This window comes from Mchenga conophoros, linkage group LG14 (assembly GCF_057382185.1).
Source record: "Mchenga conophoros isolate Kocher_MC1m ecotype Shallow Benthic linkage group LG14, M_conophoros_male_GT1.1, whole genome shotgun sequence".
NCBI classification, from domain to species: Eukaryota; Metazoa; Chordata; class Actinopteri; order Cichliformes; family Cichlidae; genus Mchenga; species Mchenga conophoros.
Genome location: NC_140539.1, coordinates 24,874,643 through 24,898,456, shown reverse-complemented (window position 1 = coordinate 24,898,456; position 23,814 = coordinate 24,874,643). Strand labels below are relative to the sequence as shown.

General features: G+C 43.7%; 3 protein-coding genes across 4 annotated transcripts; 2 read left to right on the top strand and 1 right to left on the bottom strand.

Moving 5' to 3' along the window:
* The first annotated feature begins 2,092 nt into the window (after positions 1 to 2,092).
* Positions 2,093 to 12,326, top strand: six5 (SIX homeobox 5). Its single transcript, XM_085243564.1, has 3 exons — positions 2,093 to 2,814; positions 6,267 to 7,732; positions 8,847 to 12,326. The coding sequence occupies exons 1-3, from the start codon at positions 2,129 to 2,131 to the stop codon at positions 9,521 to 9,523; spliced, it is 2,829 nt and encodes a 942-aa protein (XP_085099690.1). The 5' UTR covers positions 2,093 to 2,128; the 3' UTR covers positions 9,524 to 12,326.
* A 415-nt stretch (positions 12,327 to 12,741) lies between these two features.
* Positions 12,742 to 15,843, top strand: six9 (SIX homeobox 9). 2 transcript variants are annotated; one of them, XM_085243563.1, is made up of 3 exons: positions 12,742 to 13,128; positions 14,448 to 14,608; positions 15,642 to 15,843. In XM_085243563.1, exons 1-3 carry the CDS (start codon positions 12,742 to 12,744, stop codon positions 15,805 to 15,807), a joined length of 714 nt encoding a protein of 237 aa, XP_085099689.1. In that variant the 3' UTR covers positions 15,808 to 15,843. The 2 variants fall into 2 exon arrangements, with proteins under 2 accessions (XP_085099689.1, XP_085099688.1); XM_085243562.1 differs by having other exon boundaries at positions 14,448 to 14,632.
* On the bottom strand, positions 15,837 to 23,606 carry qpctla (glutaminyl-peptide cyclotransferase-like a). Its single transcript, XM_085243561.1, has 7 exons — positions 23,379 to 23,606; positions 19,145 to 19,291; positions 18,777 to 19,070; positions 18,297 to 18,458; positions 17,796 to 17,895; positions 17,591 to 17,707; positions 15,837 to 17,219 (listed from the first exon to the last, which is right to left on the bottom strand). The coding sequence occupies exons 1-7, from the start codon at positions 23,598 to 23,600 to the stop codon at positions 17,074 to 17,076; spliced, it is 1,188 nt and encodes a 395-aa protein (XP_085099687.1). The 5' UTR covers positions 23,601 to 23,606; the 3' UTR covers positions 15,837 to 17,073.
* Between the last annotated feature and the right edge of the window lie 208 nt (positions 23,607 to 23,814).

Here is a 23,814-nt window from a genome sequence, read left to right as displayed (position 1 = left end):
TAAACATTGTGCAGCACATAAGATCAACAGAACACAGTGTGCTTTGAGGTAGGAGCCAAAAAGGGTGTAGTTTGTGGGTGTGATCACCCGTGTGTACACCTGTGAGCATGGACGCGCTTGTTTTTTTAAAAGGTTCCTTTATGTAATGATCTGCTAGAGGGTGTGGGGGGGCCACAGCCCCGTCCTCCAGGGCATGAAGCAGGTATGGAGGAGATCAAAACTCCAGACATCCAGAGGCCCCCAGAACACAAGAGACCATGTGTGTTTTAAAGTGTTGGAAAGAAATGACACCCACCTCTCCCACAGGGGAATTGTAGAAAAGGGGAGAGACAAAGGGGTACACTGTATTTATAGGATTGCACCAAAGAAGAAGAAGAAAAGAATGAGGAGGGGCTCTAACTGACAATGAACATAACTACGGGCTTGGAGGTCCTAAAAGTCAGGTATAAAAGGAACGGTTTGGGGGTTTAGAACACATTTTGGGTAATTATAACAATGTGATTTATGACCCTGTTACAGTTGCACTTAAACACGTTTGTGTGTGCCTACACGCATGCGTTTATACTGAGAGTATTTGCATTAGGCAACCACCTCAGGCACACAGAAAAGTGATGACAACATGTTCAGCCTGAACAAACAGGGAAACATGGCCATACACGATGCACAACACACATAAAACACATGCAACCAGCATTGCCCTTGAATAAAAGCATCACTAAAGGCTGGCCAAGAATGACTTCTAACAGGTAATCTGTTATTAATCAGAATAATCACATATATTTAGCAGATTATAGCAGGTTCATTTACACAGATATTATTATTATATATTTTTATTTTACAGCAGCCTACATAGCTATTATTTGTTGCACTTCAACTATGATAATAAATATTGTTTACAGTGTAGCTTCAGCAATAATATTGAATGTAATTCAAAATGATAAGAAAGGGACAGTTTAGTGTTTTGTTTGTTTGTTTGTATTTTTTTTTTGGACATTATTGGAGGTTATACATGAAAATATGGCATTCTTAACTCCAAAATACTAAACCATTGAATAGGTGCTGAACAACATAAATGTTAAACTATTATGTAGCACGCGCGCACACACACACACACACACACACACACACACACACACACACACACACACACACACACACACCTTCATACACCAAGTGACTTTTTGCACAATATTCAGTCTTTTGCACATTTCTATTGCAGTGTTGTGTCTGCATCGTTCTGTTCTGTCTGGTGTGGTACTGTCTTTGTTTTGTTTTGTTGCAATTTTTGCGCATTGCACTTTATGTAGTCCTGTGTTGATTGTCTGTTATATGCTATATGTAGCACTGTGGTCTTGGAGGACCGTTGTCTCGTTTTACTGTGTACTGTACACATGGTTGAAATGACAATAAAGCCACTTGACTTGACTTGACTAAATGAGAACTTCGGGACTCAAAGTACATTTATAAAGTATTTACTATTACAAGGCAGTAAGAAAAAAAATGTAGTATTAAACATTTTACATATACATTTGTGAGTGTTTAAATTCTCACTTACAGTTTGACATTGTATATATTTACAAGGAGAGGCCTGCAATTCAGAATCCAAAGGGGCCACACGAGAAACTGGGACTGTTGTGGAGGGTTGCTTATTCGTGTGGCCCCCTTCAACAGTCCCAGTTTCGCCCCTGCTTTAAAGTTTCATTTTTCCAAATTAAATACTCAAGCTATGGGGGATGTGTTTTTTGGGGGGGTTTCCAAAATAAAAGCTCTATGTGAGATTTCTTCTCCAAAATAAAAGCCTAATTTACCTCCTAGAAATTTACCGGGATGTCTTAAAAATGTCAGATATCCAAAAGCAAAGCTTTTTAATTACCATTGCTTCATTAAAAAATAAATTATGTAAATGCTCCGTATCAGTCTTTGCATCGGATTATTTGATAATCAGAAGCAACCGCTCTTGCTTTCCCTCCGATGTCTGTGCGGCTTGAAGAACAAAGGGGCGTGGCCGCCGTTGTTCATCGAGCACGCTCGCGGTTTGGAGGATGGGAGAGAGGACGGCGCTGCAGAGGGAGGGAGCGAGGAGGAGGAGGAGGAGGAACTACGGGTGGAAAAAAAAGTTAAAGTGAAAATGGCTTCCTTGTCTTTGGAGTCCACAGAACAATCTGAGAACAGCACAGGGGAGCCAGCGGGGTCGGAGACCAAAGAAGAGAAAGATCCGCTCCAAATTTCGGAACAACTGCTCCAAAGTTTCCAAAAGTCGGCGCTGAGTTTTTCCACTGACCAGGTCTCATGTCTGTGCGAGGCCCTTCTGCAGGCGGGCAATGTGGATCGCCTGTGGAGATTTCTCTCCACTATACCTCCTTCGTCCGAGCTGCTACGTGGCAACGAGACCCTGCTAAAGGCCCAGGCACTGGTGGCTTTCCACCGGGAGGAATTCAAGGAGCTGTACGCCATCCTGGAAAGCCACAACTTCCACCCGTCTAACCACGGGTTCCTGCAGGACCTGTACCTCAAAGCCCGCTACAAGGAGGCGGAGAGGTCCCGGGGCCGTAGCCTGGGCGCAGTGGACAAGTACCGGCTCAGAAAGAAGTTCCCCCTACCCAAAACCATCTGGGACGGAGAAGAGACCGTGTACTGCTTCAAAGAGAAGTCCCGCAATGCCCTGAAAGAGTGCTACAAGAGCAACAGGTATCCCACTCCGGACGAGAAGAAAAACCTGGCCAAAATCACCGGGCTATCCCTCACGCAGGTCAGCAACTGGTTCAAGAACCGCAGGCAGAGGGACAGGACCCCGTCCGGGACCCACAGCAAAAGGCAAGACCCGCAACACTGGAAACACAATCCAGCTGTCGCCTTTATCTCTGTTTGCGCTCTAAGTTTGGTAGCAAGCAAGGAGTCACAGCCTGAGCGGCAGCAGCTGCTGTTTTTAGCTGTCCTGTGTTTATCTGAACGAAGCTTTTTTTTCTTTACTTTGTCTTTTATAGCGAGGGCTTATCAGAAAAGTCACTGAAAGCAGCACATAAAAGCTTACCAATTAAAAAGCGCGCAGACCTACAGAGGGCTGCCTGCAGGAGTGCACAAATCAGTGTGGCAAAACTCAGAAATGGCACGAAGTAGGAAGACAAACAGGAGGTGACTTCTGACAGCAGTGAGGCCACACATGTCTGACACCAAGAGCATGTTGCTTTGTTATGAAATGTGAGATCTAGGCGCCCACTGTGGCTCAAGTTTCCTGAAACCCTGCACCGCATCCTGCAGAGCCACAGGGTGACAAAGGTTAGGGGAGGAAAAGAGCGTAAACTAAGGCAAAGGTGGGAGTGTGGGGGGAGGCTGAAATCACAGTTTTAAAATGAAGATTTCTGCAAGCAGTGGGAGGGGAAGTTTGTGAAAAGATAAGAAAGATAAGTTTGCTGTGCTGTATCAAACCCCACGGTCTGGCAGACTGGGGCTACCAGGATGCTTTATTTTCACACATTAACCACATATCACCAAATGTATCCAAGTGATAAGAACATATTCCAGCTTATTTAGAAGTTTTATTATCAATTCATCTTAGTTTGTTACATTTCCACAGAGTTTTTGCTCATTTTAGTTTAGTTTCTTTAGAAAAGATTCGGTTAGATTCTGTTTTAAAACTGGGACACGCAACTCATCGTGTCTGATTAATGTCAGTCTTAAAAAAACAAAGCCTCAGAACCTCCTGATGCATGTTGTGCTGACAAACTTGACCAAAGTGACAAAGACTAAAACTTAAAAATTAGGATTAATGTCAGTAGGTAGGTAGGTGATCATACAGCAACTTTGAGCCCCACTTTTTGTAATAATCCTGATGTTGCATTTATAAAGGTTTTTAGAGTCCGTAACTGACTACTGTATTATAAAGTCTCTAAAACAGCACCAATAAGTATTTTTGCCTTAATTCACAGGAACAAAGATCACCAGTAAACATTAGTGTAAATGAGCCTGTTAGCAAATATTTAACCTGCATTCCCTCAGTTGAAACGACAAAGTCGCTGTACAGTGCAGTCAAATCAAACGTGCAGCTACCTGCTGTGGCGACCCTTTGTTAATAAGGGATCAGCTGAAAGTAGCTTCTTCTAAAGGAGGCATGCCAGAAACTGTTGGAGAACGTCGGCATTAGAAGAACGCTTTGATTATGTTAGGATTTCCGGACGGATACAAAATGATTTCTGCACCTTAAAGTGGAGGCTACTCTCCCTTTAAAATCAAACATCCTGCTGAGGCAAACTTTAAAACTTGCAGGCATCCTAGTTTTGAATTAGAAATATTTAACATATTTAAGAGTGACAGTATATTGCTGATTGGATGTGCTTTTGGAAAGTGGTTTGCTTTGTTTTTTTGTTTTTTTTAGTATTCTAGTAATATTGAATCTTAAATAATGCATTTATATCACATTTAAAGTTTCACATGATGGTAATGGAAACAGCAGAGTGCAGTTAGAAGAAAAGAGAGTGTTACTTGGTACGATGAAGGTTGCTTGCTCAGTCTAATAGATTTGAATCCTGTAATATTATATACACAGAGCTTAAATTAGATTTTTTTTACCATCTGCATGGTGTCATTGTCCCGTCTTGTTCACAAATGGGTCGACTCTATCTTTTATTCCTCGAGCCATCAAACGTCTGAACATGAGCAACACACAGCCTGCTCAGTTCGTGTGGCCAAAGTCATCCCTACGATACAGGAAGAGTGAAAGAGTGTTTAACGTGTGCTTGTCTTATGTTGATGGGATTGTTTTATTTGAGGTGTCTGCAAATGTCAGGTGACTTCCCCGTGGGGACAAATACATCTATTTATCTATTTATAGTTGTAATGAATAGTTGATTAGTCTCTAGCGGCCTGGCCCTGGAGGATGGATGAGATTCATCCTAAGTCCCTTAATAGCCGGTTTATACTCGCCATTGGCACCACAACAAATTGCAGCACGCGCCAAAAGTGACATCACAACTGCCACGTCCTGGTGTCGTTTCTGCTTGTCGGGCACCTCTGAACTGTGTTCAGTGACGTACTGGTGCAGGAGCTCAGAAACTCCCACATTACAGAGAGGGAGATGCTCCAGCAGCTGAGACAGATGAAACTTTCTGAAGAAGACTTTGGGATTTCTCTCTTTCCTGTTTCGACTTCTTTTACACTCCTACCCCGGTGCTGATGTGGAGGCCCCTCTTCTATTTTTAAAAGTAGGCTTGAAACTTTCCTTGTTGATGAAGCATATAGTTAGGGCTGGCTCAGGTGATTGTGAATCCTCCCTTAGTTGCACTGCAATAATCTTGGGCTGCACTGAGCGTTTCTTCTTCACTCTGCATTTAATTACTGGTTATTTTTAATCTTTGGCTGTTTCCATAGTGTGTCTTCTGTCCTGTCTTCTCTCACCACAATCAGTTGTGGCAGATGGCCGTCACTCCCTGAGCCTGATTCTGCCGGAGGTTTCTTCCTGTTAAAAGGGAGTTTTTCCTTCCCACTGTCACCAAGTGCTCATAGAGGATTGTCTGATTCTTGGGGTTTTCTCTCTATTGTTGTAGCAGGTCACCTGCTAATCGGAAGGTTGGTGGTTCACTCCTCGTCTACTCCCGTCTGCATGCCAAATATCCTTGGGCAAGATATTAACCCCAAGTTGCTCTCAGATGCATCCATCGCAGTATGAATGTGTGTGAAGTTGGATAGAAACAACTTTAAAAAAAACAGCGCTTAAGTAGAAGAGTGCTATGAGAACCAGTCCATTATGGGGCAGCAGTGAATTAGATTCTGGATATTGTGGGTTATCCTGATGTGCACACCTCTCCTCTTGGGTGGTGGACCGTGGATTCAAAATTCAGGGGGAATCACACTCCTTGCCTCTGGTGCTGGAGAGGAGTGTTTGCCTCTTTATCTGGCTGCTTAGTTAATTATTTACCTAGTTAGTTTAACAGAAAATTAACCAACAGCAAGTCTGATTATTGATTAATAATTTGAGCTCTTTCCAAACAGACACATATTCACTGACTTTAAATTCTGTTGTAAAAGAGTTGAGGCTTTTTCCTCTTTTTGGTTAGACTGAAAATCGTGGGCTGAATTTTATAAAAATAATGAATATATAATTATTAGCTGCAGTCTTACAAGTAGCTACTTTTTGAATCAAACATTTTTCAGTCTTAAGGTTTTGTTTTATTTGTGAGTTGATCTAATTGTGTATTTTCGTTCATTTCTTGTAACATTAAAAACTCATTTGTCTGTGTGTGCTTCTGTCCTTTTATATTTGACCATTTCAGTGAGTCCGATGGGAACCACAGCACTGAGGATGAGGCGAGTGCGATGGACGACACTCCCGACAAACCAGACGAGGCTGCCGGCTCCACAGCTTCCATCATCTCTGTCTCTGCGGTCCCGTCCAGCACTGGAGGCCAGCTCATCCTCAACGGGTCCAGCGGCTTCCTCACCGCCTCTCTGCTCAATGGCAACTCCCTGATCTCCAGCAGTGGTGCTGGTGTTATAATTAATGGGATAAATTTAGGTGATTGCCAGACCGTCACACTGAGTCCTGTTGGAACCAGCTCTCCTTTAATACTGAACGGGGCTCAAGTAATAACCAAATCTGGGGTTGGTGTGCAGCAGCCACAGCAAGCTGTTTCTGGGGTGGAGCAGGAAGTTTCAGAAATGGAGGCCAAGCCGAGCGGCGTTCCAGCAGTTGTTCTTAACACTAACGTCACGCCTGTCTCGAACCCCATCATTTCTCTTCCCCTGCAAACCAAGACCGAGAGTGACAGTGCAATGGGCTTCATCAGTGTTTCCGAATCAGAGGGCAGCAGCCAGACGGTATCATCCTCTTCTTCCTCTTCCTCACCAACCAGCCTCTCTTCACTAGTTTTAACACAAAACCACCAACGCCAGGACTCCCTCCCCCTCCCAGCATCTCTGTCATCTGCAGGCATGCTTGTCTCCAGTTCTGCAGGGGAGCAAGGGGAGTATAGCATCTCTGCTACTGCTCCCTCTACCAGCCTCAACCCTCCTAGCTCTGTGATTTCAACCAGCAACTGCACCCCTCAGGTTTTCTCTCTGCCCCAGGTTGTGCCTTCCATCCAGGGTATACCAGTATCTCATCTGGTTCAGCACTCTTCGGGAGCCCAGGTATCCCAGTGCCCTCAGCTGGTCCCAGTATCCCCCCTCACCTCACCAGCGCCTCAATTTCAAAGCCCCCAGACTCTGAACACAGGAAACAGACTGGCACAGCAGCAACAGGAAGCCTCGGCAGCTATGTCTGAAGGTGCCACAACCATAGTTTCCATCTCACCGCTCAACAACAGTCAGCTCCCCCAGCACGTGATGCAACAACTGGGGGAGCAGACCACAAACTGTACACCCAGCAAAATCCAGACACCGCAGGTTATTTCCATCTCTTCCCCAACACAAGTCGTCCCAGTCCCCCAGGCCAAAGGTGGCACACCGGCACAGCTCGTCCCACTCTCTGTGCCCCAGCTGGTACCAGTCTCCTCCATCCAAACTTCCTCCACCATCTCTTTCCCACAGGTGGTACCTGCAAGTCCTTCTATCTCCATCCCTTCTGCCCGTCTACCATTACAGATCCTCACTTCAGCTCCTGCAGCTGGAGGGGTCCCACAGGCTCCTCTCAGGTTAAACCAGCTGAGGCCCATTCAGAGCGTAGCTCCTCCAGCCAGCACGGCCCCTACGGTGCAGCTCCTAAACTCCGGCATCATTCAGCTACCCTCTACCCCTCCAGGTATTCTCAATTCATTAAATATTTAAAAAATGTAGCACCCAGAACTAAGAGAAAATTAACTGATTATTGATTAATAATTATATATACCGTACATATATCTATGTGTGTGTATTTGTTACTGCTTCCAGCTTCTCAGACATGACTTCTTTTTCATATTCACATGAACTGATTGTATTTACAGTCAGAAAAGGTGAAATTTTTGAAGTTACTGTTAGTCAGAAAGAGTGCGCAAAGACATTTGAATGTTTTAGGACTCAGAAAAATCTTTTTAATTATTGATTAATAGATCATCATTGATTGTTTATGTGGTGCAGAAAGAAAAAACAATGACAGACATGTTTTTTGGGGGTTTTGTCTTGCAAATAATCAACAACATGTCACACAAGTCAAAGACGAGCAGACATTGACATTTTTTGCTTAATCAGAATTGGTTATGATTAATATTTTGCTACCCACCTACCCTTGGAAAAACCCAGAAACTATTCAAATTGTCATCAAACTACGTCTTTATTATATACTGAGGTATCAAAGCTTATCATTGGGTGTACTGGGGAGGTCCTCAAATGTCGTCTCTATAGGGGGAAAAGTTGAATCTATTTGATTCTGATTGGCATCCATTCATAAATAAAAGTTTGAACAGCAGGTTGCCGTGTGCCTGAGATGACCGCATGAGGGAATATCCATTCTAAATAACATCATCCAAAGCCAACACTATGAAAAGTTATCTGAAGCCTGTGGTTCTGCTCAGATCCTCTGACCTCATTATGTGCAACACTGGACATGTTTAATATAAGCATCTACCCGCAAGTTAGTATGTACCTGGGAAAATTTGAGGAATATTTATCAGTACAGTGTTTGTTTTTTTTCCATTGATAGCACTACAAAACCAAACATAAAAGAAAATAATGCTTTCAGAAACATGTTCTGTTTCTGTATGATATTATATATATATATATATATGCCATTCTGTAAAACACTCATTAAAAGTATTGATCTATAACTTGGATTGCTGCATGCACTTATAAGATATAGCCCCATTGCTTTTTATATCAGCTGAATCTGGTTATATTGTTTAGATTGTTGCCAGTTTATCATTTATCATTCATATTCATAGGTAACCTTCTCCTCGGTGGTAGCCCCTACCTGAGTGTCCAGCAAGGCAAGCTGATTCTGACCATCCCAGCAGGCATTCAGCTCACCAGTTTGCCCCTGAAACCAGTCCCTGACGCTTCCACCATCTCTACAAACGGAGTGATCCCCATTCTTAACCCTTCTACCTTTCCCGTAGTCTCACAGCCTTCAACACCAACGCCCAGCAGCCTCGCCGCATCATCTCCCCTGAACTTCATCAGCTCATCTCCACCATACTGTGCTCAAGAGACTCTCATCCAAACCAGCCAAGTGCACGCAATCCCCTCCCCTCACCCGCTGGACCCAACGGCCACCCCGACAACGCAGAATGCTCTGACTCCAGAAAGCATGCTCACGCTCAGCCCCATGTACACTGGAGTGACACCAAATAGCCAAATGCCCCAGCCAGTGTGGAGCCCAGTGCCCCTCTCCACTTCAGCCAGTTTAACTCTGTTTGACGTCCGCACCAAGGGGGACCTACCTGTGGACCCAGCCTTGTTGGGTCTACCTGGTGGTGAGTCGCTGCTCCTGGGCAGCCCCTCTCCAGAGCAGGATGTGGAAGCCAGCTCGCCACTTGGGAATCCAGAGGAAATCGATGGAGAATCAAAAATCCTTACTCAGCTTCAGTCTGTCCCTGTGGATGATGAGCTGGGCTTATAGTTTTTAAAACTGGTTCAACACCACAGATCTGTTTGTCTTGTTTGGATGACTTGAAACATTTTTATCCCACATCATGCATCATATAAGATCACCATATTTTTTTATAACCTACAGCAGCAATTCTCACTCAGTAGACCAGATGCCATTGTGGTGCTAGCTGGAAATTTTCCTGCTCTCTTTATTATGAATGGGATTATTCACCTGCTGGTTCAATTACTCCTCTCAGTTTGGATTAAGATTTTTTTATTTTATTTTTTACTAAAATCAGTATGTGCCTTACTTTTTTTTTTTTTTTTTTTTATAAAAAGATCAGATCCGCACAGATGATTTAAGGATTAATCTGCTTGACTCACAAGTCTTGATGTTAGACCAAGACTTGTGAGTCATGGGGTCAGGGGTCATGGATCCTTCTTGTGGTTTTGTGGACTAACTCAGCTCTACTACGTCTGGGTTTCTGATATAGATCCACAACAGTGATACACTGTTCAAAAGGGAAAAATCTTTAAATGGTTCCCTCCCTGTCCTGAATTCAGCCTGAATATATTCTGCCAACACTCCAGCAATATCCATTCATCCATCATCTCCCACTCATCCTGGACCAGGTCATAGTAGAAGGTAGCCTAAGCAGCTATCAACTTCAGTTCTTCCAGGAGGAAACCAAGACATTCCCAAGCCAGCAACAACAGCACACTGTTTCCAGTGATCAATCGTGGAGTCGTCCTGGTCGGATCCCTGAACCACTTCAGCTGGTTCTTTTTAAAGCAGAAGGGCAGCGGCTCTCCTCTGAGCTCCTTCTCACTTTGTCTCCAACTTTGAAGAATCTGACTTGCATCTCATGGTCTTATTCTTCCAGTTACCACCCCAAGTATCCCTAATATTTAATTCCTCACAGTGTAGAGTAGGAGTGTACAGAACAGTCGGACTCACCTCTCTTCAAAACAACTGGATCATCTGCCTAACTGCTCGCGCCACACCAGTCCACCATATTTTCACCATCCACCAGTCCTCTTCCACACTTTCGTCAGGATAATTTAACTCCTACATGTGTAACAGGTTCACCTAACAAATAAACGATCCTCGATTCTGGGTGGAGACCCAAATCCCTTTCGGGGTTGCGTCAGGAAGAGCATCCAGCATAAAAAATCTTCCCAATCCCTAGTGAATAAGGGAGTAGCTACTTGTAGCAACAACACAAACTCACCCTAAACCCACAGTGGAGACTTTTGTTTTTAACTTAGAGGTTCGGATTCTCATCCCACCCTGCAGGATGTCACCCTCCGAACATCTGACCACCGAACATCGACACCACCAGTTCTGTCAGTTAAGTCTATGAACACAGTCGGTGATTAAGGGCAAGCATGGCTGAATCTGTTGCCCAGTTGCAACGAGTTTGACCAGGAATATAGCGAATATTATAATCTACACAAACATTAGATCATAGCTGAAAGGGCTATATGACAGTATTTTATTACCACACGTTAGTAGTGTTGTTTTTATCATTGAACTGTCTGCAGTTTCCAGGATTCAGCACTGCACTGTTTAAAAAAACAAACCTATATATAGAACAGGAGGAAATAAAAGGGTTTATACTCTATGCAATGCATGTTTAGTTCTTCATAAGACACTATGTCGCACAGTGGCTGAGTGTAATTTTTTTAAAGCCAGTACTCTTGGGAGATAAAAAGAAGCTGTGCTGAGCTTTTAAAAGGAAGCACAGCAGAGCATTACACTAAAACATGTTGCGATGTTTCCTGTTAACATCTCAGCATGTTAATACTTATAAGTGCCTTATTTTAAAGCTCACACGTTTGATGTTATTGATGTTCTGACTAAAACGTGCTATATATATATTTGCTATGTACTCAACCAAATACCTGGATTCACTTCATATGGATTCTTTTGTGTCTACGTTTATGAATGAGTTTGTTCAGTGATACACAAACGTGTCTTTTCTTTTTTTGGTTGTGTGGTCATAGCTCAGTTGTGTTTTTTATTTTGTTGTTGTTGTATATTTTGCACATTTCATTCACATATTGTTTACGCTGCGCTGCCACGGTGTTATGACAGCGGTCGGACTCATTTCACAGTCTCTTAGTAAGAGTGACACAGAAAGATAAGGAGCCAAGAAGATTAATCAGGAAGTTGTGGTTCGTGTTTTTGAGATATTGTTAAATTTTTGAGTACAGCTCGATCAAAGCTGTGTGACCTTTCTGTTGTCATAACACAGGTAAGCGGTCAAACCTTTGGCCAATTATGGTACAAAAAAAATCAGAAAAACACGTATAGTTACATTAATGTGTGTGTGTTTGTTGGTCTCATTTAATCTATTTAAGGCATGCATCAATCAGTTAGTAGTTTTTAAAACAGTCCTCGAGGAGAAGCTGTGGATAGGAAATGTTCATTATCAATTCACGCTGTAACGTGAGGTTTTCCAAGCTCAGCTTCCAGGACATTAGCTTGGACAAATCAACCTGAATTTAGCTGAGTGTTTAAATTTGTTTGGGGGGGGGGGGGGTAAAGGAAAATGTTTTCATTGTGTTTGTTCATATTAGCCATTTCTTACCAAAGTATGTTGACATTAAAGCCTGCATGGCTTACGCACACATGTTCCTGGATTGGTTTTCACTCTCCAGCCTGACGTGTAACATTCATGACTCCAGACTTAACCAAAGATGTCGTGTGTTTTTGCTTTGTTTTTGTTTCTGAGTTTTCAAAGGGATCATTTGTGCCTCGTCTTCTCATTTTTGTACTCAAATGCATTCTATTTTTTATATTACATGATACTGTAATAAACTACATTTACAGAAAAGACTGTGATTATTGTGGATGTCCTCATGCGCCACACTTTGGAACTGTAGATTATTGCGAGTGAGGGGGGGGTGACAACCTTTGCTTCTAATTTGGCAAGAAAATTTTATTCAAATGTGTTCTTTTACTGAGAAACCATCGTGCTCTGACTCTGCGTGCAAGTCAGACCAAAATGTGTGTGAGCTTGTGCATGCATGTGTTTGTACAAGAGAAGGAGGGGATGCATGGTGTGTTATGATAGCCCTGATGGTCTCAGGTTACCTGTGCCACGGTATGATGAGTAATGCTACACACACATGCAGTTTACTTAGTTTTTGTTCATCCACACACACAAGGGCATAGAGGGAAGGCTTTGGTGCTCTCCTGAGAAGATATTTTCACCTCGCGCCTCAGGACCCATCCATGCAGCTATGATCTTCACAGCAGAGCAGGTCACCTGCGTGTGCGAGGTCCTGCTGCAGAGCGGCGGCATAGATCGTCTCGCCAGCTTCCTCCGCACTCTTCCTCCTGCTTCCTCCTCCTCGTGCCCCGGGGAGCTTGAGAGCGTGCTAAAAGCCAAAGCCGCGGTGGCCTTTCACCAAGGGCGCTTCTCAGACCTCTACACCCTGCTGGAGGGCTTCCCCTTCTCTGCACGCAGCCACCCGCTCCTGCAGCAGCTCTGGCTGCAAGCCCACTACATAGAAGCGGAGAGGCAGAGGGGCCGACCCCTGGGAGCTGTGGGGAAGTACCGCGTGAGGAGAAAATTTCCTCTACCAAACACCATCTGGGACGGAGAGGAGACCAGTTACTGCTTCAAGGTAGGCAAACACTAAAACTGCATGTTTTTAAGTAACTGAAGTGTGAGCTGCATTTAATCAAGTAGTGTACTGGCACTGATTGAAGTGGAGCATAGTGTACTTGTGGGCTACTAATACTACTATGTACAAGTCGTGTACTATCACATCTGAGGAATACTGCATCTTTAATACAGTATGTGACCTCTATAGCATAAATATATAATTTATATTTTTGTGCTTTGCATAAAACATTATCTTTCAAGTATTTTTATAGTAATGAATCTAATTATATGTAAATATAAACTGTCCCACCCTGCTTTTGTGAGTAAAGAGTATTATTAATCTTAAACTATTGGTTCAGAGCATTATAGGACCAGTGGGATGTAACTTGGTATTTTACTCACATACTTAATTTAAGCATTTCTATGGAGCATGCTGCATCTATGCCATTGTATTTCGGCTTAAAATACAGTGCTATGCAAATCTCGAGCCACCCTAATTTCTTTATATTTTGCTTCTAAGGAGTAGAACTTGTAATTTTTAAAGTGGTCTTGACTAATAGTTCTCTAGGTTTTCTGAAGCTTTTTCAAAGTCTTTCTTTGGACACTGGCTGCTGTTTCACTTAGGTCAGCTACAAGGATTAAAAATATTTTCAGAGGAATGGGTTTTGTTTTTAAAAAAAATGTGTTCGTTAGTTATTCAGAAAGCGGCACGGTGGCGTGCTGGTTAGCACTGTTGCCTGACAGCAAGAAGAGATTGAACATCTCTCTGGGTACTCCGATTTCCTCCCATAGTCCAAAGACATGCAGTTAGTGGGGTTAGGCAAATTGTCCAGGGTGAACTGCCTCTTGTTCTGTGATAGCTGGGATAGGCTCCAGCCCTCCTGCTACCCTGACAAGGATAAGTGGAAGAGAATGGATGGTTAGTTATTTGGAACCAGTTAACACTGACCTAACTCAAGGATGGACCAGTGCAGTCTACAAGGGGTATCTTTAGGCACTTCAATCTAGTTCAGTCTATGAGAAATGCCAAAGATAATAGTTTGACAGGCATAAAAGGTTTGGGGGTTTTTTGCAATTAGTCGAAAGGTTTAGCTCAGCAGGGGTGTGCAATGTGTGCTTTAAAAAATGAGGAAACTGAAAATGTGGAGACAAAAACAAATCTCAGTAGAAGGAAGGTATCTAAAAGTCATGTATGTAAGAAATAGGAAAAAGACCTGACACAGAGATGCACATGGCCCGTCAGCTAATAAGAGATGCTATTACAGTTTCTGGATCGCTCACATATCTTCTGATAATAATGTCCATATTTCACTATTTATTTTATTTAACTGCAAACAGGAAAAATCTCGGAGTATCCTCAGGGAGTGGTACCGCCGTAAGCCGTATCCCTCCACCCGAGAAAAGCGGGAGCTAGCAGCAGCCACCGGCCTCACCGCCATCCAGGTCAGCAACTGGTTCAAGAACCGCCGGCAGAGGGACCGCATAGCGGAGTTTACCGGGTCAGTGAAGGGCACCAGGTCGCTGTAAGCTGAACTGCTGTCCTCTTATCATTCAAAGAACCCCCATGTAAACTAATACTAATAATAAAAAGTGATGAACGCGTCTAGTTACCTCGAAAGTCGGAGCTGGGAGCGACGTACGAAAAACAGGAAAGAAAACGCAGTTTTACTTATGTTTAAGCGCACTGCTGCCATCCTGGATTGCTAAATCGTAGTTTGGGCTTTGGGGCTTCTCCGATTTGTCAAATTGGAGGTTAGACTTGAGTGTATGTTGCAGGTGAAACGTCTGACTGGGAACAGGGAAATTGCGACTGCTAATGGAAGGCGCCATCAGTGGCCCACAGAAAGCGAATGGATACACCGAATAAACAAACCGTTGGCGTTTAGCATTAAGCAATAAAAATCGGGATTTGTGCTTTCTGTAATAATTTAAATTAATGACTAAAAAAAAAATCACCTACTCATACCTTTAACTTAAAATTGAATAGAATAGGGTCTTTACAGAAATCATTGATTTTATACTTTTCGTTAAGAAACCGATTTTTAAAAAATCGCCGAGTGATTTTAAAACATTGCCACCATAAGCTAACTCGATTCTCTTACCTTATAGTCGGGCATAAAATAGTTCCTCCTTTTTTCCAGTAGCTTTTTTTTCTATCACCAAACTAAATTACATAAGCAGTACATATCAGTTTAAAGAAACTGGTATTTTAGTTAATATGCATTTCATGCACATAGTGATAGGGTTCACTGATAATTCTGAAAGTTCGAGTCAACGTTGTGGGGAAAAAACAAGCGAATGGCTGAACGATTTTTTCCCCTGTTAAAACTAGAAAAAAAAAACATCTATGTGAAGCGAAGCATTTAACTGGGTTGTACTTTCTACAAAACGCTTTAAGGAGACTTTAATCTGGCATGCCGTAAATAGAATTTATCACTGTGGCGCACGCGTTGAATTTTGCATAATAGCACCACCTTGTGGCTACAGTAAGACATTAATCTGTACTTTTTTCTAAATCTCATGATCCTTCAGTTTTCAGACAGGCTCTCGAGGACCTTCAGAACAAGCCTACCCATCCTCTGACAACGACCTTTCACCTCCAGGCAGTCCCCAGTGCTGCAGCGAACCACCTCCACCCCTTTTCCATCCACTGCCTCCTCCACTGCACCACACATGTGGAGGGCATCAAGATGTTTAAGCTGTCCAGTGGTTGATAGATCATCATAATTTCTGTTGTCATTGAAAGTTTATTACCAAAACAAGACCTAGCAGATCCCCTACAGAGACTTAAACGTTTACAGAATATCACACAAGACAGACATCAGACGTCTGGAGATTAAAGCCAACAGACTGGATCACAGGTGTGGCATAAAGGTGCATCTCCACACTGCATTCACAGATGAAATCAAAACATTTATAACGATCAGGGAATTATTTTTATTAAAGGGTACATGCTGGTAAACTGCACCCACATGTATCATACCCAAAGGTTACACACTGAACCAGGAGACAGCGTTTTCAGTGTTTACGACTTCCTGAAATGTCTTGAAACTGTAAGAGAACCTGAATAAAATAATTTCACAATCACTGCGGTGTGATCTTTTACCATAGTAACATCTTCATGATTTTCATCTTGCTGGCACTTCATAACAGCCAAGGCCATGAGGATCTTCACTGATGTGAAGGTAAAGTCAGGAGAAGGTACTCACAGATAAACTACGAAAAGCGTCCTCAGCAGCAGCGCTCGTCACAGGTTGTTCTTAAAGGGGGACCCGTCGTGCTTTTGCTGGTTTCCTTTCATATGTATACATAAACGGCTACAGTTGTGGATGCTCCTATTACATATGGCCAAAGCTCAAGCTTGAGAGTGCTCTAAATGCGCTTTTTCACAGTTTTTTTTCTACACTTGGCTCTGAATGATGTCACTGAGAGCAGATATTCTATTATTTATGATGGGCAGCCAATCAAAATGAGCTCAGTTTAAAAGGAGAGGCTTGTTTCAGGCTGCATGTGATCAGTAAATCATGCAAAACTACTTGAGCAGAGTCTGAGAGAAAAATCTCGGAGCTGAAAACGAGCACAACAGGTCCCTCTCAAGAAGACGAAGAGCATCTCCATCTCTTATTAACAGGCTAAATCATCAATAAGGCTAATACGGCTTTTTTTCTTTCACAGGAACAGAACAAAAACATTAATATAGAGTCACAGACACATTTCCCAGCTGCTTCTCAGGTATGATGCTCCCCAGCATGTGTATTAGTAATAAAGTTTTAACCATCCACTTCACACACTTTGCTCAGCTGTGTCCAATTCGTTGTCCACGTGAACCCGAGGACTGCCCAGCAGATACACGTCTTTGGTAAAGTTCAGATTCCAGTTTATTTAATTTCACCAGGCTCTCCTCTTCCTCACGTCGCTGTTTATCGCCAGTCCTGTTCGGACCGTTGCTATCTATGTTCAGCGCTCAGAGGCCCAGGTACTCCGCCACAAACACAGCCATGACCTTCGTCAGGTTCTCCACCGTCGGGCGGTGCATGTTCTCCTCCGTGTCCTCCAGTGTGTGCCAGAACTGTGGGAAGGGAGTGGCGATGACATGCAGCACGGGGACGCCTGTACAGAGACACGAAGGCAGGTATGATGACTGAGCATGGGTTAAAGAAAGTGACTTCTCTTCTTTAAGGAGATAAATCCCTGGAGGCAGACATGTGCTACAGTACTGAGCTTAAAAGGTTCAATACCTGTTTTGAACTTCTTAAATTTTAACCCTTGCGGATTGACTGTAATTACACGAGCGAGGCAAAGAAACATTCAAATACACCAGTACAGGACTGCCAGTGTCTTTGTTCATGGAAAGCATCGCTGCTGCAGTCCTAATCGAAGTGTCTTGTGGCTTGCTTCGACTATAATAACTCTGAGGGATGACCTCCAGCTGCAGGGGTCAGGGGGTGGGTATACAGGCTACACTCCTGGTTCCCACCTACCCTTGTGAAGGAAGGGGATGTGGTCGTCCTGCACGGGTCCGAGATACACATCCTTCCTGAAGTAGGTCTGCTCTGAGGGGTGAGACGTCAGGAGACCCTGTCGATGGAGCCGCTTTTCTGAAGGTGGAGGAGGAGGCAGAGATCGGGTCTACAAGTGTTCAGGAGGGATTCAAGCATTGGTGGAGGAGTTACGGCGGACGCTTACCTGCAGCAATCAGGCGGTCAAACCAGCGTGCAGTGTTATCGAAGTGATTCGCAATCAGCGGATCGGGACCACCGAGTAGGTCGAGCAGCACGAAGAGATCCTGCAGAGATGAAGTTAGAGAGACGGGAGCTGGCATTTGTCTTAATCAGAGTAATTTAAATGTTAATGTAAGTCAAAGGGTCACTCCATGACCCTCTCACCTGACCTTCTCATAATCCTTTCTCATGACCTTTGTGTGCAAAAATGTTTTTTAAATGAGTTTATGCACATTTTACCTTCATATTATGAATATTTACTGACTTAAAAAGGCTCATTATTCTCCTTAAGAGCCTGTAGATGTAAGTATGAAGCTGAGTCTGAGGTGGAAACTTTTTCAGATTTGACTGACCAAAGCGTGGCTGGAGTCAAGCTGTGCAAACTGAAGGACAGCGTGGAGCGCGTCTGGTTCAGGAAGTAAGTGTGACCACAGAGGAAACATATTTCTGCTTGCAGCTTCCTCACCAGTGCCTGAAGCATGCTGGCGTGCGAGGAGGCTGCCGGGTGGGGCGTGTTGGCCATGCGCTCGGCCAGGTGGCGCGAGCCGTACAGTGAGTCGGTGGCGGTCCATTCTTCAAATGACTCCTCGCCGTCGAAAAACACAAGCTGGAGAGTTACGGGAAGTTTCTGAGAGGAAAAACATAGAAAGCAGAGGTAATCAAATTTGTGAGGGGGAAAAAAAGCAGGGCTTGAGTTTCTCTTTCTGCAGTGCTGTTGCAGTGTGTGTTTCTACGGTAACTACATAAATCACAGCCCTCTGGAGAGATAATGCTCGAGTCAGCATTTTCTCCCCAGTACTGCGGCCTCAGAAGCAGAGGGATGAAACAACACAATAAGAAAGACTCTCGTCAGCATCTCAGCCCTTTACTTTTCATCGTGAGCGGGAACCACATCTGTCAGCATCTGCTTTGTCTGTTGCTTAAATTCAGCCAACACAAAACCCACCTGCTGTTTGAATGACCTAAGCTGAGCATCCAGAGAGGTGGCGAGCTCCAGGATCATAGCGCAGGGCACTGCAGAATCGCTGGCCCCCAGGAACACCTTCTCCGGGGCTCGCGGGTCTGGAGGCAGCACCTTGGAGTCATAGTGGCAGGCCAGGAGCAGCCGTCGAGGTGCCGAAGGGTCCAGAGTGGCCACGACGTTGGTGAAAGTGACCTGGCCTCGAGGCGTAGGGGACTGGAACGAGTCCAGGTCTATGGACCAGCCAGCAGACAGCGAGGACAGGGTGGAGGTGATGTGCTGAAGTGGAGCAGGGAGTTAATGATGAGGGGGGAATGTGTAAAAGTGAGGAAGCTATATATATTTACACCCACCTGCTGTACAGACAGGCTGCCCTGCGTGCCTGGGAGGCGCTCTATCAGGATGGGCCGCAGGTGAGCCTCCCACAGGCGAGTGCCGTCCACCTGAGAGGCCAGACGGCGGATCTGAGCTGGAGAGCACTTACTGGGTTTGTGGGACAGCTGGAGGAGAGGGAAAAAAGAACAGTCTGTAAACACGAGCATGGGACGTTCCACATGTTCGTGGTCCAGAGGTTCACGTCCTTTCTGATGGGTTTAAAGGATCATTCAGTTCCTCCAGTGTTTATATTACACCTCCTTTTCTCCATTTAACTATTTTGTCAACATGTTTTTTTTCCTTTGACTATCGAAGGTTCAATGCCCCAAAGCAAAACTAGCCCACACACAGTTCAGGCAAACAGTCTGCATTACCTTACTAAGGACAAGTCTGTGCAGTTTCCTGTTGTTTTTGGCAATGTTTTACAGAAAACTGTATTTAAGCCAAAGAAAAATTAACCCCTACTAAAAAAAAAAAAAAAAAAAAATGTTTTTAGCACAGTCCTCATGGGTTTTCTTCGGTGGAAAGCCAAAACCTCTTAGGAGGGCCCCAAAAATACAGTTGTGGTCAAATGTTTACATGCACAGTGTACTTCTTCAGTGATTGTGATTGACTACATCTGGTAGATTGCTTTTGACAGCACTCATCGTTGTACTGACCAATATTCAGAATAATGGGAAAGTCAAAGGAACTGTAGATTTACATAAGCTGGGAAGGTTTCTTGGAGCCATTTCTGAACAACTGCAGAGTCCAAGATCAACAGTTTATTCATGTCACACCACTTTTCCAAAATCTGGAAGAAGACTCAAACTGTCATCCTCAGATGTTCAGGAATAAGTGTAAACTGCTGGAACGCCAGTGTCAATTCAATTCAATTGATTTTATATAGCGCCAACTCATAACAACAGTCACCTAAAGGCGCTTTATATTGTAAGTTAGACCCTAGAATAATACATACAGAGAAAAACCCAACAATCATATGACCCCCTATGAGCAAGCACTTTGCCGACAGTGGGAAGGAAAAACTCCCTTTTAACAGGAAGAAACCTCCAGCAGAACCAGGCTCATGGAAGGGCGGGGCCATCTGCCGCAACCGGTTGGGGTGGGAGAAGGAAGACAGGATAAAAGACATGCTGTGGAAGAGAGCCACAGTGTCACTGTCCACAATGAACTTAGTTTGATATTGCCATGGACTGAGAATTGCCAGGGTACATTTGGGTAAAGGGTTTCAATCCTAAGAACACTGTGGCAACTGTCAACTAGGGCTGTGCGATATGACCAAAATCTCATATCCCGATATAAGAATTCTATCGTCCGATAACGATATAAATCACAAAAATGTAACATTTTCTGTAAATTCTGTGACTCTCGGGCAGCTCGTCTTGCGGGAAGTGTTTCCAGCTGCGCGTCATGAAGCTGGAGTCGAGTCTTTTAACAGATGCATGAAACGATACATTTTTAGACATAAGTTGTAACAGCCGCCGTTTTCTTTGTGAGTATTTATTACACAGCGTGCTGCGGGGAAAAGCCTGTTCTAACGTTTGAGTCTAAGGTTTATTTTTTAGCACCTGACGGCTCTCTTTTACTTCTCATCCGTAAATAATCTGCTCTTTCACGTGATTCAGTTTATTTTGAAAAGTCTCAACAGGATCCTGAGCTTTATTGTGAAAGGTTTATGTGGAACATAAACAAGCGGACACGCGATGCTGTTACCGTCGTTGTTGCTAACCACAACGCATAAAAACAGGCGCTTGTCCGTCTGTAGTGTGGTTATATTAAATATAAGAGAAAGAGAGAACTTTAAGAAATTAATATAGCCACTACAGTGACCATCAAAACGATGAAAAAATATTGCCGTAAGCAGTTTATTTTTGCGACACCACGAAACAAACGATAGCGTAAAATGAAACATAGACGTTTTGATATCGTCATCTGATATATATTCGTTATATCGAACAGCCCTACTGTCAACCATGGAGGCATGGTAGCTGACAGTGATCTGAGCCAGGAAACCAAACAATTTAAATATAATCTACCAAAATCCAACCAGAAGTGTTGTGATGGTCCGATCGAGGTGCAACTTGCTATGGGACATTTAACCAAATATCAATGGGGTGTGTATATATTTGAGCTCGTGCACACAACTCTTGTTTTTTAATTAATTAAAAGTTGTATGCTGTACAATCATTCAACACGGCTAAAAAAACAATTCAAAGAAATTATTAAAAGCTGAAAATTACCATGACAGTCATGCCCGTGATGAGTCAGAATAAACTTCTGGCCACAGCTGTATGTGCTTAACAACATAAGAGCATATGTGACGTTTGTAAAACTTGCAGCTCTTTTTGTGCTTCATTCAAATCCCAAATCATAAACATGAAGGTAAGATGATTTTGTTTGTGTTATATGAAAGTAAATTAAACATCTTTGGGTTTGGGCTGCTGATCAGAAGCTATGAGCAGCTCTGTTCACCTTTTTATTTGCAGGAATCTGTAATTTATTTCTGATTTGGGGCAACGCAAACTAAACTGCCATGACTAAGGAGTAAAGTAAAATGAGGATAGGTAAAAGCTGCAGAGTGAAACATGATCAGTGGCACACCTGCGCTGCTGCGGCGCTCATTATTAATGGAGCCGAGTGTCTAAATAGACAGGTCGTCAGTTTATTTATGTAGCACGTTTAATCACAACAGATGTCGACTTCTCAAAGTGGTGCTTGGAACTGCTGCCCGTCAACTGAGCGTGGGATATAAAATTGTAGCATTGCTGATCGTTGGCGAAGGGCAGATCCGTGCAAGAACTTCTAAGTGAAATAAATTGACTTTAATATGAATCAGAAAGAGTGAGAGTGAGATCAGTGAAATTTGTTCATATGAGAGCCTCCCAGTCAGGACTGCAGCAGCAGCAGGGAGAAGAAACAGCAGTAGGCCTCTACATAATAGTAGTTTTCATTTTCAGTCAATATTACAGGATAGAGAAAATGCTACTCTTGGCCACATGACTCCTCTCAAAGGGCTTAGATTCACAAACGTGCTACGTGATACACTGCTACACAGAATCAGCATTGTCTTGCAATGGTCACAAGTCAAGCAATATAAGACGTATCAATGTACTACACGGGACACGCACTCACTGATGAATAAAGACGTCCTGAAAATCATCATTAAGCATGTCACACCCGACATGCTACAGCTGGCTGTTTTTATGTTGATATCAGCCACTGCACTGAGAGTGTCAGTATCCCACCAAACTGCTGACTCGTCATGAATCACACCTGCAGACTATACGCCTGACTTCACATCGGTTTGGCCTTGCAAGTTAAATTATTATTATGTTTTCACAGCTCGAGTCTTTTGCCCATTAAAAATGAACAGTGCCTCTGTAATTCTATTCAAAAAGATTCATTTTTAGGTTAGACTGAAACTGTTTCAGAGCTCTGAGTGAATTTCAGGTGTCAAGTTTGACTGAAAGTTAGTTGGGTTTTTGATGTTGTTGTTGTTGTTTTTAACATATAATCTGGTGCTGTGTTCACTTCTGCATCTATCTGTGTGATTGTGTTTCTAATAGTTACAGTGGCTCCTGCTGCTTTAATGTTTTACCTGGCTCATTTAAAATAAAAGTAAAATAATCTATTTTTGGTAAAAAAAAGAAAAAAGAAAAAAAGAAAAGAAAGAAAGAAAGAAAAAAAAACAAAAAACAAAAATTTAGCTCATATATAAAATGACTTTGGCTCTTTATTTGTTTTGCATGTATGCCAACATCAGCTTGCTCACAGATACACTTTAAAGTTATTATAAGCAGACAATGATTCAATTTAAGCTCAGTAATTACTTCAGCATGATCCGAGTTATGTAAAAATGACTATGGGCTCATCTGCGTGATTACAGATGCTCTGCAGCACTATATGATTCAGCTCCACTGCTGCAAACCCAGATTCAAACTTTGCATTGCCTCACTCCACAGTAGCCGCTGTTATCAGCCAGATTTTTCGTATTAAGATCCTGATCATTTAGATTTGGAATGACTGCGATGCTGTATTTGAGTTATTCTTATAAAAGCTAAGTTATCCTGGAGTACTGGTCTGAAGTAACCCGTAGCACAGCTGTGACTGAACAGGTCTGGTTGCAGTGAGGTGTCATAATGACCGTCTGTGGGGATAAAATCAGTCCTGCTGTGTGCACAGCTTCAGTTTGTTTCCTGTCGCAGCTCTTACCCTGTCTCTGCTCAGATCCACCGCTGGCACGCGGCTCACATGTCCGGTGACGGTGTCGTTGGACAGGTACACTCCCAGGACCACCGCCAGCACCAGAACACCGAGGAGGCAGAACAGCAGCACCCGGGCCCGGGGCATCCGGACCCGGTCACAGCCGGGCAGCGAGCCGCCGCCCCCGCTGCTCTGCTGGAGCGGCTTGAACCTCCGGCCGGACCTGGACATGACTGAACGCGCAGAGCCGCTCCTGGCGGTCCTTACAGCTACGTGTCACAACCGGCTTTGCAGAACAGCGCAGGAGAGAGAGTCACACAGGAAGTGGAGGCTGTTGAGAAGCAAAGCCGAGGGGGACATCCGACACAGCACGCTGCCCTCCTGCAGCACAGCGGCAGCCCATCATTAGCTGCAGCTCGGCGGACTCCGGGGGTCGCAGCTCCTA

What these genes read in the sequence shown, in the direction of transcription:
- qpctla (XM_085243561.1), bottom strand. Translation starts at nt 23,600, where the DNA reads ATGTCCAGGTCCGGCCGGAGGTTCAAGCCGCTCCAGCAGAGCAGCGGG. An exon ending in TTAGGTCATTCAAACAGCAG is followed by an intron (nt 18,459 to 18,776) that starts GTGGGTTTTGTG and finishes TTTTCCTCTCAG; the next exon opens with AAACTTCCCGTAACTCTCCA. An exon ending in CATCCCCTTCCTTCACAAGG is followed by an intron (nt 17,220 to 17,590) that starts GTAGGTGGGAAC and finishes GTCTCTGTACAG; the next exon opens with GCGTCCCCGTGCTGCATGTC.
- six5 (XM_085243564.1), top strand. Translation starts at nt 2,129, where the DNA reads ATGGCTTCCTTGTCTTTGGAGTCCACAGAACAATCTGAGAACAGCACA. An exon ending in TCCGGGACCCACAGCAAAAG is followed by an intron (nt 2,815 to 6,266) that starts GCAAGACCCGCA and finishes TGACCATTTCAG; the next exon opens with TGAGTCCGATGGGAACCACA. An exon ending in GCTACCCTCTACCCCTCCAG is followed by an intron (nt 7,733 to 8,846) that starts GTATTCTCAATT and finishes TCATATTCATAG; the next exon opens with GTAACCTTCTCCTCGGTGGT.
- six9 (XM_085243562.1), top strand. Translation starts at nt 12,742, where the DNA reads ATGATCTTCACAGCAGAGCAGGTCACCTGCGTGTGCGAGGTCCTGCTG. An exon ending in AGACCAGTTACTGCTTCAAG is followed by an intron (nt 13,129 to 14,447) that starts GTAGGCAAACAC and finishes AACTGCAAACAG; the next exon opens with GAAAAATCTCGGAGTATCCT. An exon ending in GTGAAGGGCACCAGGTCGCT is followed by an intron (nt 14,633 to 15,641) that starts GTAAGCTGAACT and finishes ATGATCCTTCAG; the next exon opens with TTTTCAGACAGGCTCTCGAG.